The sequence below is a fragment of the Heterocephalus glaber genome, unplaced genomic scaffold (genome assembly GCF_053883595.1).
Source record: "Heterocephalus glaber isolate CG9 unplaced genomic scaffold, H.glaber_assembly_v1.0 deba00001561, whole genome shotgun sequence".
Classification (NCBI taxonomy): domain Eukaryota; kingdom Metazoa; phylum Chordata; class Mammalia; order Rodentia; family Bathyergidae; genus Heterocephalus; species Heterocephalus glaber.
The window spans coordinates 2,373,972-2,390,937 of record NW_028258349.1 but is presented as its reverse complement, the minus strand read 5'-3'; the positions used below and the strand labels follow the sequence as shown (position 1 = coordinate 2,390,937).

General features: G+C 40.3%; 1 protein-coding gene and 1 pseudogene across 1 annotated transcript in view; one reads left to right on the top strand and one right to left on the bottom strand.

Annotated features, from left to right (window-relative positions):
- Positions 1 to 16,528, top strand: part of Sdhc (succinate dehydrogenase complex subunit C) — a 42,739-nt gene extending 26,211 nt beyond the window's left edge. The window contains exons 5-6 of the mRNA XM_004858650.4: positions 11,513 to 11,676; positions 15,650 to 16,528. Of these exons, the coding sequence (XP_004858707.1) occupies positions 11,513 to 11,676; positions 15,650 to 15,754 (269 nt within the window). The 3' untranslated portion in view covers positions 15,755 to 16,528. The remainder of the gene's footprint in view (positions 1 to 11,512; positions 11,677 to 15,649) is intronic.
- On the bottom strand, positions 15,305 to 15,471 carry LOC147823964 (U2 spliceosomal RNA; annotated as a pseudogene).
- Positions 16,529 to 16,966: the final 438 nt, after the last annotated feature.

Below are 16,966 nucleotides of genomic sequence, written 5' to 3'. Positions count from 1 at the left end.
TGTGTGAGTTACTTTCTTCATAGTGGTCACATCACATTCTTTTTACCCTTTTTTTTCCAGTCCTGGGAATTAAACCTAGGGCCTTCATCCTGAGCTACATGGCCCCCTGAGGAGCCATCCTGTAAACCAACCTAGGGGGTACAAAGAGGAATAAAGAGACAAAGGCAAATTTCTGAGCAAGGGGGACCAGGAGACTTCTGTCTCAGAAGGACTAGAGCATAAGGAGTCTGGAAAGTCTAGTTTTTATTAGTTGAACAAGGCAATGTAGCAGACATGCAATTGAAGAAACAAAGAACTGTAAATGATTAACAAGGGACATAACAACCCCATACCCAGATATGTAATTTTCTTTGTTAAGCCCTTGGCTGATGTTCTGCCCTTGGGTACTGCAGGCATCAGCATCCCTGTGCACAAACAAGGGAGGGGGCAGCCTTTTACCCCCTCTCCTGTCCCTGGGAGAGGTCAACAAGGCCTTGGTATCTGCAGCTAAACCTGGTCTCCCTCACTTCCCTACCCCTTTTTTTAAACAAGGTCTCTCACTAAGTTGCTATATTGCTCAGGCTGGGCCTGAACTTGCAGTCCTCCTGCCTTAGCTTTCCAGTGTACTGGGATCACAGGTGTGTGCCACCATGCTTGGCTTCTTCTTGCCTTCTAATTAATCTCCTGTTATGCATTAGAAACTAGATAGGGGGCAAGGGATGTAGCTCAGCAGCGCTGTGCCTGCCTGGTAAGTGCAAGGTCCTGAGTTCAATTCCCGGTACCGGGGAAAAAAAAAGAAACTAGATAGGGATAATGTATAATCTCTGCCTTCAGGGTAGTGGAGTGAAAGGAGTAAAATAAATATTTATAATGTACTGTGATAATGTTTTAATGAGAGATGTGGAGATGCAGAGGAAAGACCAGCAAGTACTTCGAAGGAGTTGGATGGCTTGAAATAAGGTTGAATAGAAGAGTTTGTGGAGAAGAGGTAAAGGGGGGAGATTCTAACAGAGACATTTCCTTATGCTGAGGCGTAGGAACTGGAAAGCACCTGGAGTCATTGGATAATGATGATGTCTGGTTGCTTGAAACTGATGTTAATAGAAGTGACAGAAGATAAGGCTGGAACGTGGGCCAGACAGGGAAGAACTTTGACTGCTGTGTTGTTGAGGAGTTGAAACTTGATCCTGTAGACTATGGAAGGCCGAAACTTCCTATTCTCTTCCTTTGATCTACTAACGGGACAGACTGGCCCAGACAGATCTGAGTTATTTCTTCAGAGATTTTATGGCTAATATATAAATTTTATTAGATTTAAAAAAAATTTTTGTGATACATATTTGTCGTACACAATGATCACATTACTCTCGGGGGCTGGTTCATATACATAATGCATCTTAATTCTTTTTTTTTTATCCCTTTCCTCCTTCCCTTATATATAGCCCAGGCTGGCTTTGAACTCACGGCAATCCTGGAATTTTTAAAACTATGTTGACCACGCTGCCTGCTGTGCAAACACAAGGACCCGAGTTCAATCCCCGGTACCAAAAACCAAAACCAAAACAAACTATGTTGATCTGCTGGCATGGTGGTGCACACCTGTAAGCTCAGCACTTGGGAGGCTGAGGCAGGAGGATTATTATGAGTTTAAGGCCAGCCTGAACTACATAGCGAGACTCTGTCTCAAAAAAACAAAAACTAAACAAAATAAATAAATAATGGGGTTTAACCCAGTGGTGCCACTGCCTGCCTTGCAAGTGCAAGGTCCCGAGTTTGATCCCTGGTACCAATAAATAAATAAATAAATAAATAAATAAATAAATAAATAAATAAAACTATCTTGACCCTAGAGTTTAAAATAATATTATTGAAAAAGAACTTTACAAGCAGTGCTTTAAAATAAAAGATGGAAAAAAGGAGGCTAACCACTTTACTGTTGTTTAGGTTCTATAGGGATTTAAATACTCTGGATTTTCATACTGACAGTATAAAAGTAGATGAAATAAGGTAAATTCTTGAGAATGTCAAATAGCTGGAACTGCATTAATGAATGAGATAGGGAAAGGGTAAATAACAAGATGAAACATATAGCAATGAAAAGCATGAGATTCGAAAGAGAAAATAAGGATGTGGAACATCACATATTTTGGTATTGAATGCAGCTCTCACTGAGTTATACAGTTAATGAATGGCTGTAAGAATGTTTGGGGTCCAGTGTTTGGGGTAGTTATTAAAAACAGGTGAGAGAATCAGAACTCCAGGAAGAGATTTCCTGAATTCATAGGTGAACCTGCTGTTCAGGCAGTCAGCCTTTTTTCTAGAAGAGCCAAAGGACTTATAAATTTATAAAGTAACTAATGATCTCTGAAACAGCCTTTTTTTCCTTCTGGTCTTTTGTGAGATGGACCATTTATTATTCTCAGATGTGATCTATTATACTTTAGGAATCCTGGTGATTCTAGAGTAGGACAATATAGAGAAAGGGAAAAAAAAGTAGAAACTTTGGAATGAGACAAATCTAAATTCAGTTCCACCTGTCACTAAGTAGCTATCAGATGTTGGACAAGTCATTTGGCCACCCTGAGCCTCAAATTTTTTTGTCCTCCATATGATAATACCTTTTTGCTATTCCTTGGAGCAACAGTTAAAATTTAGACATCATAAAGCTAATATAAATTCTTACACAATCTATGTTTTGCTGTCTGTTGGAGTAAACTAAAAGTTTATGACTATGTCACCGAGTATTGTAGTGCAGGTCAAAACCTTAAGCAAAGTTCCAAACTCATCAGAATGTATCTGTTAAATATGTACATTTTTTTGTGTATCACACCTTAAATCTAACTAAATAAACTAAGATGACCTAATAAGTGTGTTAGAGACATAGGACCAGAATGTGACTGAAATTAAAGAAGGCAGAAATCTATTTGATCGCATTACATTCTGTTTTAGGGTACAAACTGGCAGCCTGTGGGCCATATTTGATTAACAGATGTGTTTTATTTGGTTGTACTGTGATTAAAAGAAATAAAATTGTTTAAAAAAATAGAATTTGGGTCCTTTGCCCAATTATTTGTGTTTTTTTGGTACTGGGGGTCAAACTCGGGACCTTGTCCTTCGAGGCAGGTGGTGGAACCACTGAGCTAAATCCCCAGCCCTCCTTTCCCCATTTTTAAGTTAGATTACAAAAAAAAAAAAGCTTGTCTTTCAAAATATATGTTGGGCTGGGGATTTAGCTCAGTGGTGCTGCCGCCTGCCTTGTAAGTGCAAGGACCTGAGTTCAATAGTTCGATCCCTGGTACCAAAAAAAAAAAAAAAAAAGCATGTCTGTCTTTTAAATTAGATTATTTATTTTCTTGCTGTTGAGTTCCTTGTGTATTCTAGATATTAACCCCTTGTTTAATAACATGGTTTGCAAATATTTTCTCCCATTCTGTAGGTTGTCTCTTTGTTCTGTTGATTATTTACTTTGTTGTTGCAAAAGCTTTTTAGTTTGATGTAATCCCATTTGTCTCTTTTTACTTTTTTTTTTCTTCTTGAGACAGAGTCTTTCTGTGTAGTTCAGGCTATACTCAAACTAACTCGCTATGTAGCCCAGGCTGGCCTCGAACTTGCAGCAATCCTTCTGCTTCAGCCTCCCAAGTGCTGGGATTATAGGCCTGGTCCACCACGGCCAGCTTCTTTTTGCTTTTGTTCCTTTTGTTCCCTGTGATTTTGAGGTGTTATCCAAAAAATTCTTGCCCAAACCAGTGTCATAAAGTGTTTCTCAGATATGTTTTATTCCAAGAGTTTCAAAGTTTTGGGTTAGGATAACTGTAATTAACAATAAGGTATTATGTATTTCAAAATAGCTAGAAGAGAAAGTTTTGAATGTTTTCACCAGAAAGAAATGATATGTTAGAAATAGTAATTGCCTTGATTTGATCACAACATTATAAATACATGCATTGAAACATCACACTGTGCTCCATAAACATGTACAATTACTATGTGTTAAGAATAATATAAATTTTTTTGGTACTGGGGATTGAACTTGGGACATTGTGGTTGCAAGACAGGCGGTGGCACCACTGAGCTAAATCCCCAGCCCTAATATAACTTGTTTTAAAAGAAAAAAAGTAGAATTTGAATGCCTTTAGGTGGGTCATACTTAACCATCCCTACAGTTCTTTCTGGACCCCATTAGTCTGTGTTACCTTAATTGCCTTAGGCTCTACTTGGTTCACACATTAGTGTAGCTCTTGTAAACATTTGTTTTTTTGTTTTGATATTTGCTTTTTTTGAGACAGGTTCTCGCTTTGTAGTGCAGGTTCTTGCTTTGTAGTGCAGGCTGGCCTTAAACTCACTGTGTAGCCCAGGCTGGCCTCAACTTCCGGAGATCCTTCTGCCTCATCCTCCCGAGTGCTGGGATTAAGGTGTATGCCACCATGGCCAGCTCCACTTAGGCATTTCTGTAGCTCTTATAGGCATTTATGTTTGGGTTGCCTATTGGGAGGGGCAAAAGGGGTGTGACAGAGAGAAATAGGTAGTCAGGAGCATAGAAAAGGGAAAGAAAATGAAGACCAAGGAGCCAGGTGTTGAGAATGTTTATTCTTTTTTTTGTCTTTTTTCTTTTTATTGTTTAAAAGCTCCATTTTTATTCCATATTTTTAAATTACACATCCATATTTCGTATTCAATGTCTTCTGAAACATAAAAAGGAAAATATAGTTACACAGCAACATTCTCTATGAGAAAATATATAAGCAAAGCTTAGAATTTGAGCAATGAATTATGTACTATGAAGTTCACAAATATGCTTTGCAATCTTAAAAAATAATCTGTTCTAGGGCCAGGGATTTAGCTCAGTGGTTTTGCCACCTGCTTCACAAGCATAAGGACCCAAGTTAGATCCCCGGTACAAAAAAATTTTAAAAAAAGTAATCTGTTGCATACATTCTCACCAAAAAAAGAATGTTGAGCTGGGGATTTAGCTCAATGGTTCCACTCCCTGCCTCACAAGCACAAGGTCCCAAGTTTGATCTCTGGTACCAAAAAAAAAAAAAAGAGAGAGAGAATGCTGAATGTATACAGGACCTCACTATGTAGTTCAGGCCGGTCTTGAACTGACTATGTAGCCCAGACTGGCCTCGAACTCGCTGATCCTGCTGCCTCAGCCTCCCAAGTGCTGTGAGTACAGGCGTGCACCACCATGCCTGGCTTTGAGAATGTTTATTCTTAACTCTAGGGGAGAGAAACACTGACCCTGGAGGACACAGATTTTCCAGTCAGTGAAAAAGTAGATTCTTTTTTGGGGTTTTTTTGTTTTTGTTTTTTTGAGGCAGGGTCTCCCTTTGTAGTTCAGGCTGGCCCTGAACTCACTATGTAGCCCAGGCTGGCCTTGAACTTGCAGCGATCCTCCTGCCTCAGCCTCCCGAGTGCTGGGATCACAGGCATGCGCCACCATGCCCAGCTTAGATTCTTGTGACATGTAGTTGATTTTGATTTTCCAGCCTTACCTTAGCGTGGATGACATTTTTCCTCAAAATTACTTCTCCATTTGTTCTGATATGCTAAATTTTTTCTTTTTTCTTTTTTCTTTTTGGTACTGGGGATCGAACTAGGGTCCTTGCACTTGCGAGGCAGGTGGCAGAAACACTGAGCTAAATCCCCGGCCCTTTTTCTTATTTTTTGATGTGTCAATTTTTAAACTGGCTTTCTAGCCCTTGGATTTTGGTTATTTGTAGAAATATCCCACAGTATATTAGCTCATGGCTGTCTGTTTTATATACTTTAGTCTCAATTTAGATAAGAGTGAAGAGTAGGTAGGCCATTGACTAGAAAAGACATTAAGAGTTTTTGTCATCTTTGAGAGCCCTTGAAAGACCTTGAGAAAGTTGAGTTGCCTTTCAGTTCTGCTGTATCATCATTTCCTTTTCTCCTTACAGTAGTGCCTACTTATTGTGAGAATTTAAAGTTCCTAATACAGGCTTGGTGGTGATTATTATTTTTGTTAATAATTGGAATAATCATGTACTTCTGAGAAAATGCCAACCATTTGTGGTTAAAAGTCTCATTCTAAACCCTTTGCACCTCATGACTGCTTTTCTGATTATCACTAGAAGAGAAAATGCTGCTCAGAAATGCCTTACTACACCTCAGCACATGAATATTTTCTGACCCTGAGAGAGATCCTAGGGGAGCAGATGGTAGAACACATCATGGTGAGATTAGTGTGACAACACTTCAGATAAAAGAACAATCCGCTGCTATCAGCCTGAATTTTAATCATCACTTAGCTTCACCAAGCTCTTGTGGATGTTTTCATTTTCATTTGCAGTGACATCTGCAGGGGCTTGCTAGCAAGAAGTATCTGAAAGAGCTTTTGATGGTTTTGGAAGTGGCAGTGGGACTTACTGACAGTGTGCACAGTTCCGTATATAGATAGCATTTAACTACAGTTGAGTCTGCAGGAGCTGGTCTTGGCAGCCAAACAAAAGCACCATTTAATTTTTCTAAGTGATTATACAGTACAGTTCTGGTGACTTTGTTTTTCCCATTTTAAAGGAGCTATTTCCTGATTCCTAGTATACTGGACATTAGGAGAGGATTTAGTAAATCTCATTTATTTTCTTCTTACTTGTTTTTCAGACATAATGAGGAACAGTTTGGGTAAAGTAGCTTTTGACTGAAGTTACTCTTATTTGAAGAAGTGAGATTGATTGATTGATTGATTGATTTTGGTACTGGGGATCGAACTCCGGTCCTTGAGCTTGCGAGGCAGGTGGCAAAACCACTGAGCTAAATCCCCAGCCCAGTGAACCTTATTTTTGAAAAAATAGGCAGCCAGCCAACATGATCTCTCTTCTAATTATATCTGTGTTGGAATTTGTGTAATGATCCCAAATCTCCTTGACCTCCCAGAAACAATGTCTAAAAAACTTTTGTTTCCTGACTACAAAAACATTATAGGCCTGGGGATTTAGCTCAGTGGTTCCACCACCTGCCTCGCAAGGGCAAGGTCCCAAGTTTGATCCCTGGTACTAAAAAAAAAAAACAACTAAGCTAGAGCAAAATATAATGCTTAGGGCTGATTATTTCAGTGTTTGTTTTTAGAAAAATACAAACATATATGACTTTAAAAGCTCAAAATTTACAGAGGCCAGGCAGGTAACTTAAATGAGAAAGTAGATGCGAGAAACACTTCAGGTGAAATACATAGTTCTCATTTGCTTGTTTTCCACTTTTTTTGGGGGGGGGGGGAGTACTTGGGATTGAACCTGAGGCCTTTGCATTGAGCTACATCCCCAGCTCTTTTCTGTTTTTCTCATTTTGAGACCGGATCTCACTAAGTTTCCCAGGCTGTGCTCAAATGTATGATCGTTCTGCCTCAGTTGCCTGGAGTACTGGAATCATGAGCATGCACCACCACGCCTGGCTTCTTTTCCATTTATGATAGAGTTGTAGGTATAAGTAGTTTTTACTAGCTGGGCATGGTAGTGCATGCTGGTAATTCCAGCACTCTGGGAGGCTAAGGCAGGAGGATCACAAGTTCAAATGCAGCCTGGACAACTTAGTGAGACCTCATCTCAGAATAAAAGAAAGAAATGAAAAAGGGCTGGGCACATAGCTCAGTGTTCAATGCCCAATATTGGAGAAAAAAAAAAAGAAACACTGAAAAGAAACAAACATTGTGAATGAACTACATAGCCAAACATGTTTTAGGCAAAGGGCCACCAGTTGTGACTTCTAGTTTAAGGCAGGGAAGACTTAAGAAAGACTTCTGCCTTTATCAACCGTAGTAATTTTTTTAAAGGTATTCCAAAGTAGTCTTTCATTTAACATGTGCTTCCTTTTTCATGTGTTCTTGGCACCCTAATCAGTTTTACTTTATATCTTTCTTCATACTGTGCACTTTGAAAGGAGAGAAAGAAGGCTAGCTTACTACTAGGGCTGATCCTCTGTTCTGTAGGCTAAGAAATTTGACTCTTTGTTTTTCGTTTTTTTGGTACCAGAGATTGAACTCAGGAACTTGTGCTTGTGAGGCAGGTGGTGGAACCACTGAGCTAAATCTCCGGCCCCACCACTCTACATTTCTGCTATGTGTACTTGATATTGCTGGATCTGGTATAAGACATGTTTTCCTCTGAGCAATGCTAGGAATATACTAATTTTTTCTGGTGGACATACTTTTTTTTTTTTGGTACTGGGGATCAAACTCGGGTCCTTGTGCTTGTGCAGCAGGCGGTGAAACCGCTGAGCTAAATCCCCGGCCCCGGATGTACTTTTTATAGGTACTATGTAGATCAGCCTTCTCATGTTAACATGTGTCATTTTGTTTGAAGAACAAAATAAAGAATAATATCATGTATTAATTATAAGCTAGCTGGTGCATGCACCCAGGTGGCTGAGGCAGGAGGATCACCTCAAGTTTGAGGCTTGCCTGGGTTACATACTTGAGTTTAAGGCCAGCCTGAACTACATAGCAAGAGCCTGTCTCAAAAAAAGAACCAAAAAAATCCTATAAGCTTTCTTAGTTAAAAATCGCAATTCCATGCCTATCACTTTGAATTCCTTAAATTTCCTTGATAAGATTCTTCTTTTTCTGGTACCAGGAACCAAACTCAGGACCTTATGCTTGCCCGGCAGGTACTGTACTACTGAGCTACATCCCTGGCCCTTGATAAAATTTTGAATACTTTTTTTAACTTTAAAAAATTTATAACTGACAATTTATAATCGTATAAACTTATGGGGTTCAAAGTGATGTTATGATCTGTGAATGGAATGTGGAATACGTAAATCAAGCTAATTAACAATCACCTTAAATATTCATTATTTTTCATGATGAGAACATTTGAAATTTAGTAATTTTGAAATGTACTATTACTATTGTTAACTACACACAGGCACCAGCACATGCATGTGCACACATACATATTTTTGTATTAGGGGTTGAACTCAGGGAGTGCTTTTTAAAGTTTTTATATTGAGGCAGGGTCACTAAGTTGCCCATGCTGGTCTTTCTGCTTCAGCCTCTCAAGTAGTGGGGATTATAGGTATGCACCACCACGCTCAGCTGTTACTCCTTCTGTTTGAGACTTTGTACCCCTTGACCATTATCTCCCCAGCCCCCGAGAACCCAGCCTCTATAACCACCATTCTACTCTCTGCATTGATGAGTTTATCTTAGAGTCCACATATAAATGAGAAAACATGCCATTTGTCCTTCTATTTTGCTTAGCATAGTGTTCTACAATTCTATCCATGCTACAAATTAAAAACCTCCTTTTTAAAGGCTATATTCCATTGTATGTGTATACTGTACACCAAATTTGCTTTCTTTGTCTGTTGAGAGATAACTTAGGTCAGTTCCATAATTTGGCCATTCTGAATAATTTGGCTCCAGTGAACATGGGAGTGCAGACATCTCTTTGACAAACTGATTTCAAATCTTCTGGGTACATAACCAGAAATGGGATTTCTAGGTTTCTATTTTTATTTCCATTTTTAGTGTTTTAAGGTCCCTGCATGCAGGATTGCATAATTGCTGTACATTGCTGTACTAATTTACATTCCCTCCAACTGTATACCAGGGTTCCCTTTTTTCTCCACATCCTTCCTAACACTTACTTTCATTTTTAGACAAGTCGTTCTAGTAGGTATGAAATGATATCTGATTGTAATTTTAATTTGTATTTACCTAATAACAGTGTTGAGCATTTTTTATAAATCTGTTGGCCATTTGTATGTTTTCCTTTGAGAAATGTCTATTTAGGACTCTTGCCCTCTTTTTGTTTTTGGTACCAGGGATTGAACTCAGGACCTTGTGCTTGAGAGACAGGCGTGGTGCCACTGAGCTAAATCCTTGGCCCCTCTTGCCCATTTTTTTTTTTTTGGTAGCAGGTATTGAGCTTGGGAACTTGTGCTTGCAAGGCAGGCTCCGGAACCACTGAGCTAAATCCCCGGCTCCCCATTTTTTTTAATGGTGGTGGCAGTGGTTTTGCTATTGAGGTTGGTTTTTTTGTTTTTTTTTAAGAGGGGCTCTCACTATGTGGTTCAGGCTGACCTTGAACTCTCACGATGATCCTCCTACCTCAGCCTCCAAAGTGCTGGGATTACAGGCATGCACCAGCATGCTCGGTCCTTTGGACATTTCTTATAAGTGGAATTATATGATACAAATGTTTGACTGGCTTCTTTGACTTAGTATGTTTTCAAAGTTCATCCATGTCATAGCATTTCTTTTTACGACCAAATAACATTCTGTTGTGTGGATATATCAGATTTGATAGACATTTTGATTTTTTCAGTTTGGGGCAATTGTGAATAATGCTGCCATGAACCTCTGTATATAACTTTTTGTGTGGACATGTTTCTTTTTTTTTGGCCAGGGAGTGAAATTGCTGCATCATATTTGATTGCTCTGTTTAACATTTTAAAGAGCTTTCATATTGTTCTCTAAAGGAAGCAACTCTCATCTCTGCCGAGCACTGGAACAGGTGCACGTACACACACAGGTCCCCCATCAAATGTGTGATTTATACATATTTCCTCCCATTCATGCAGGTTTTCACCCTTACAATTTGATAGTATTGTTTGCAGCACAAAAAGTGTAAATTTTGGGGCTGGGGATTTAGTTCAGTGGTTTTGCTGCCTGTTGTGCAAGCACAAGGACCCGAGTTCGATCCCTGGTCCCCCAAAAAACAATTTTAAATTTTGATGAATTCTGATTTATATTTTTTTTGTCACTCTGGTTTTTTTTTTTTTTTTTTTTTTGGTACCGGGGATCGAACTCAGGTCCTTGCGCTTGGGAGGCAGTCGCCAGAACCACTGAGCTAAATCCTTGGCCCTGTCACTCTGGTTTTAATGTCATAGCTAAGAAACCACACTGCCCAATCCAAGATCATTAAAACTATTGAGGCCAGGGATTTATCTCAGTGGTTCCAGTGTCTGCCTCGAGAGCACAAGGTCCCAAGTTCGATCTCCCATACCAAAAAAAAAACTATTGAATACTGTCTTCTTAGGGTTTTACAGTTTTAGTTACAACATTTAGGTTTCTCATTCCTTTCGAGCTTAATTTTTATTTATTTATTTATTTTTTGGTACCAGCGATTGAACTTGGGACCTTGCTCTTGCAAGGCAGGCGCCAGAACCACTGAGCTAAGTCCCCGCCCCGAGCTTAATTTTTATTGATAGAAATTTGAATGATGTAAAATACTCTCTCACTCTTGTCCTTGGGCTGAATATCCTGTTTTTACTCTTTATTACCCAGAGGATGGTGCAGCAAGAGGGTGACTTCTATCAAGTGAGGTTTTCATAGAGAGGGAAGTCAAAAGCGGGAATAAAGTACTACGTATATTGCCAAGTGAGATTACTATCAGATCCCCAGTAGCCTATCTCCCACTGTAAACTTGAGCAAGAATTTTAATCTTGTCTATTTCAGAATGCTTTAGAATAATACGCGTGTCAGGGGCTTTCACAGAACCCAGCTCTGTATGTTATGTTAACTGTAACTGGAGGACGTTTCTGATGGGCTGACTGGTTTTCTTCTCAGGGGTCTCTCTGTTTGGTGTGTCAGCCCTGTTGCTCCCTGGGAACTTGGAGTCTTACTTGGAATTTGTGAAGTCTTTGTGTCTGGGACCAGCACTGATCTACACAGCTAAGTTTGTGCTTGTCTTCCCACTCATGTATCACACCTGGAATGGGATCCGTCACTTGGTAAGTTAATTGTGAATTTGCATATTTTTCAAGTGGAAGAGCTGGTCATATATTGTGGTTTATTCCTATAATCTCAGCATTTAGGAGGCGGAGGCAGTGTAACAGTGTAATCTGTGTTGGGATCACAAACAGTCACAGACTGAATTCAAGGACAAAGGAGGTAGATAGGAGGGATGTTTATTAAGAAGAGAAAAATAGCTCCCAATAGCCAGGATGGGACCCCAAGGGGACTTTGTCAAGGAGTTTTTATATGAAAAGACGACCAGAGCCTCACACCACTCTGAGTGAAACTAAGGTCAAGCTATTAGACTAAAACGAGCTTGCTTAAACTAGAAATGAGCTGGGTGTGGTGGCACGTGCCTGAAGTTCCAGCACTTCAGAGGTTGAGGCAGGAGGATTGCCACAAGGCCAGCCTGGGCAACATAGTGAGACCCTGTCTCAAAAATCTAGAATGTGGCTCAGTGGTTCTGCTACCTGCCTCCCAAGAGCAAGGACCCGAGTTCCCCGGTACCAAAAAACAAAACAAACAAACAAACAAAAATCTAGAATGTGCCTATGAGGAGTCGAGGCATGTAGCAAATGTATGTTTGCAGGTGCCTCTTGGTCACTATCTTATATAAATGGTTTATTAAAGAACAAAGTGAAAAGGAAAAACCATTTTCCAGATAGGAGCAGAAGTTGTCACAGTGGTCACCCATCACCTTGCTTATTAGCTCACTTGTTACATCCCTGGACTTAATTGTCCCCCTGGTTCTTCTTAACTCTTGACCTCAGGCACCTACCTGCCTGACAAAGGCCTGGTCATCCTGACTCTACCTTGAGCCCAGTGCTTCTTTAGCTGCCTGCTGTCTTTTACCTAACTTGTCTGTCAATACTAGCAAGACGATCACTGCTCTTCAAGGCTAGCCTGGGCTACATAGTGAGTTCAAGACCAGACTGGGCTACATAGCAAGACCCTCTCTCTCTCTCTCTCTCTCACAAACAAACAAACACACACACACACATAAACAAACAAAACAAAAAATAATTCTCGGTGAAGAGAGGACAAAGGCTGGGAGGATTCCCTTTTCCCCTCTTTTCCTCCTCCTCATCCCTTTGTTTGGGGGGGGTGCAAGGTGAGGATTGAACCCAGGCCTCAAAAATGCTGATTAAGCACATGCTGTACCACTTAGCTATCCCCCGTCCATACCTAGTGTTATTCATAAGGTCAGTTGTGCTGAACCTTTATTCAAGGTCATTTTAGGGAAAGCTAAACAAGATCCTTTTTACCTTCCTTAATGGGCCTAGGCCAAGCAGATATTTATACTCTCATTAAGAACTTTTCCAGTCTGAAGAGGGATGTTATTAAAAGCAATCACTGAAACTAGGTCATATGTCTGGCATAAAAGGCATATTTATTAGGTTAATATGAATTAGTACCTTTTATGTGTCAAGCACTGTTCTAGACACTGGAGAGTCAATTTTGAGCTCCATACACACATCTACTGCTTTCAATCTAACATTTCTATCAACTCAGAGTAACAAGTCTTCCTGGACTCAAATATATTAACTTTTGTTATCTTAATATTAGATTTTGTTAACCATTTCTGTTCCTTTTGAGTGATTAGCGAAAACAGGGCCAACTTTAACAGAGACCAGGTACCAGTGATCCCAAGTTTTAATCTTGGGTCTAGGAGTCTTGTAGTGGACAGAAAGCTGTTGGTGTTGCCTCCTGTGTGACTTTGGTGTCAGTTCATAACTGACATCTCTGTGTCTCTTAATCAAACCAGTCCCAGGTTAAAGATCAATCTGTCATTCAGCACTTTAAGAGTTCATAATCCCCAGTACCAAAAAAACCACAAAAAACACATAAATTTGTAGTCTCCCCACCCCTAGTCTTATTCCTTCCCCAAGAAGACAATTAAAATTTTATTCCTACTAGTTTTCTGTTACTTCTGATTCTGAGCCATCTGTCAGATGGATGTTTTTGCTTTAATTTGATAGTTTATAACTTCTGCATCACAGCCTTAGGGACAGGCACTTTCTGGATTTCAGTCTGGTCCAGTAGAAACTTAATGAAATAAAAAAACTGAGCGTCTAAATGACCTATTAAATTAAATTAAGTGTATCTATCAATTGTTCCCTGAGGTGGTGTTTGGTTTGATTTAAAAGGACTTCTCACTTCCCTGGGGGAAGAGAATGGGGAGGGAGGGCATTTCCATAAATGACTTTTTATTCCACAGAACAAAGCTCTCCAAAGAAAATCAGCTGATCAGCTTCCTCTGTTCACATCCTAGCTCAGGCGCAGATTTGCCATATGTTTGCTTTTGTCTCTGTATAGGGGGAGTAAAGGGAGAGAGGTTTTATAAAATCTCAGGCCTCAGTCTGTACTTTATTGCCCCAGTTTCTGTTTATGATGGTAACCTCTTTCTTGAGATAAGTGAGGATACGAGTGAGGATAAGTGAGGATAAGTCTTCTAACAAGGACTGGCTCTGGGTATGGGTCAGACTTTAACTGTTTCCTGGGAAAGTCTGGTTTTGGCCTCTGAGTTTGGAAGTCGCCTTGCCAGCAGAGCTAATGGGGGCTGGAGAGTAGAATTGATGTAAGAGTGGGTGCGTTCTAGAAACTTTTCTCCCTGCCTCCTCTACTCAGCGGGAGTCAGTTTGGTGTGGAATATGCTTGACTCTGGATCTGATCTAGTGATCGAGGTGAGGACAGCTTCTCACCTTGTGTCCCCCCCCCCCCCAGCTTTTCTCTAAAGTGACTCCTAGGCCAGTCAGTTTTGTATGCAGAGTACTGTACAGGCTGTATGTGTGTTGAGGCAGCTGTGTGTGGAAAATGTGGAACCTTGGGCCGGGAATTTAGCTCAGTGGTTTCGCCGCCTGCTTCGCAGGCGCAAGGACCCAAGTTAGATCCCTGGTACCAAAAAAGAAAGAAAATGTGGAACCTGAAGGCTTTACTTTTGCCCTAGGGGTTCTTTTAGTGATGTAGAGTATACAGTGGTAACTTGGTTCATGAACTAATTTGTTCCATGATTCTGAAAAATATGACCATGCTCATGTTCATGCAGGAAAGATGGCTGTAGTTGTGTTTGTTACAGGATGCAGAGTTCTCAAACAAAAAAATTTGCCAAACACTCTTTTATGAAAACCAAATTCTTTGCAAACAAAAGCATTCATGAACTAGGGTACCACTATAATGTATTAATATCGCCAGAGCACAAGGGAGTCTAGATTAGTGGGTTTTGACAATATGGGTAGAAACCCACTTTAGTGGGTTTCTACCAACAAAAAAGAAATGTAAGTAGAATAGAAAATTCAGAATGCAGCACACATTAGTAGTGGTAAATATTGTTTATTGTTTCATGAATTTTTGCTACATTATATATATACATCTCTACAGGGTTCCAGTTTAAATGGTATTTCTTAGTCGGGTCATTGTCAAAACAAAATTGAGAAATAGTGTTCTATAAATGTATTCTCTCTAAAAAGGAATTCCGTGAGTGACTGTATCATGAATATTACATCCCCTTTTGGAGATTGGCAATGTACTTTCCTAAATTGTTTGAGAGTCTGGCAGTTAAATTCTTGCCAAATTTATAAGAGCACAAAACTTTTCCCCCTATGATGCCTTACAGCATTATACAAAACCAAGTCTTGGGGAAACATGCTTTGGGCAAACATTGACCTAGATGTGTTGTACATAGAGTTTGGTATTCTAGAAAGTACTACACCCACACAGTAAGACTAGATTTTCTGTCACTGGCACGCTGGGTTTTACTACACTTGATCTTAGCCAAAAGGCCGAGAAGTGATGGCATGCTGGGTTTTGAGAAGAGTGAAGGTAAGACTTAAGGATATGAGTGCTTTTCTCTAGACTCATGCATACAGGGGGAGCTAGTTCAAATAGGTAGAGAAATTCTTTCTAAGACAGGAGCTGCGAGAGTGACCAGGGTCCTACTTACTGAAGTTTGGTTTTTTTCTTTGTCTACAGATGTGGGACCTAGGAAAAGGCCTGAAGACTGCCCAGCTCTACCAGTCGGGGGTGGCTATCTTGGTTCTTACTGTGTTGTCCTCTGCAGGACTGGCAGCCATGTGAAGAGCTGAAGTTCCCAGCATCATCTTCCTACAGATTGATTGTCACAAACTGCTTTACCTTCCTGTTCATCACTCTTATCTCCAGCCAACAAAGTTATCTGATCTTTCTATCCTTCTATGTTTGCAGATGCCCCTGGAGCTCAATAGACTGGTTAATAAAACCACAGTAATAGAAAAGTTTTTCCCTTGTTTCTTACGATGGAATGGCTGTAAAAACACCCTTTTCTTGCCCACAGCTTGCAGCCTACTCTGGGCCTCGAAGCTCTTATTTTCTCTCTACATTGGGCTTTGATTTGTGCTGAGGGTCAGCTTTTGGCTCCTTCTTCCTGAGATAGTGGAAACAATGCCAGCTCTGTGGCTTCTGCCATGGGGCCTGGGGGTGGGGCTCTGGGTGCCTCTGCCTGTGGGTTGCTGGCTTAAAGGACAGTTCTGTTCATTGGTCAGAGCCCAGGGTCTGTAGCTCCCACACAGTGTGACTAGAAGAAGGGAGGTGGGGATGGAAGGGATTATCCTGGCCCATCTAGAGGGAGATAAAAAAGATGGGTTGGTTCTTAGAGCAGGGGCCCTAGGAAGAAGATACATGGCTTTTTTTTTTTTTTTTTTGGATACATGGCTTTTGATGGAAGAGGAAGATTGAAAAAGTTAGCATTAACTATTTTAAGGTGTTTATGTCTCTGGTTGGTTTTTGTTTTGTTTTTGCATCTATAGAAGGAAAACCCTTTTAATGTCATGTTCATGTTCCATCTTTTCTGAAATAATTAAAATACTCATTTTATCTTTGACTCTCCTTTAAATCTAGAGAAATCAAAAGGATGGTTCAGGTGCTCAAACACCCCCACCTCTCCCCATGACCTTTCCTGGGAGGGAAGCAGTTTGTCCTACAACTGACCCATTGGAAAAATGTTGAGAGAATCAGATACAGGTTGCCAGAGATTTAAATATCATGGAGAAGCCTCAGAAAAGGCAAGATGAAGAGAAAGTTGAGTATGTAGAGAGCTTTTAGGTTATGACAGACCCCAAAGTCCCACTGAGAATTGATTATATGCCCCCTGGTATAGTTCAGCAAATTATCTAGAGAGGGACATAGGGCCAGTGGAGGTAACAGCAAAGGATGGTGACCTAAGGTTATAGATATGGGGAGAGAAGGATTATGGAAATCATATCAAAAAGTTATAATGGGCCGGGTACAGTGGTACATGCTTGTAATCCCAGC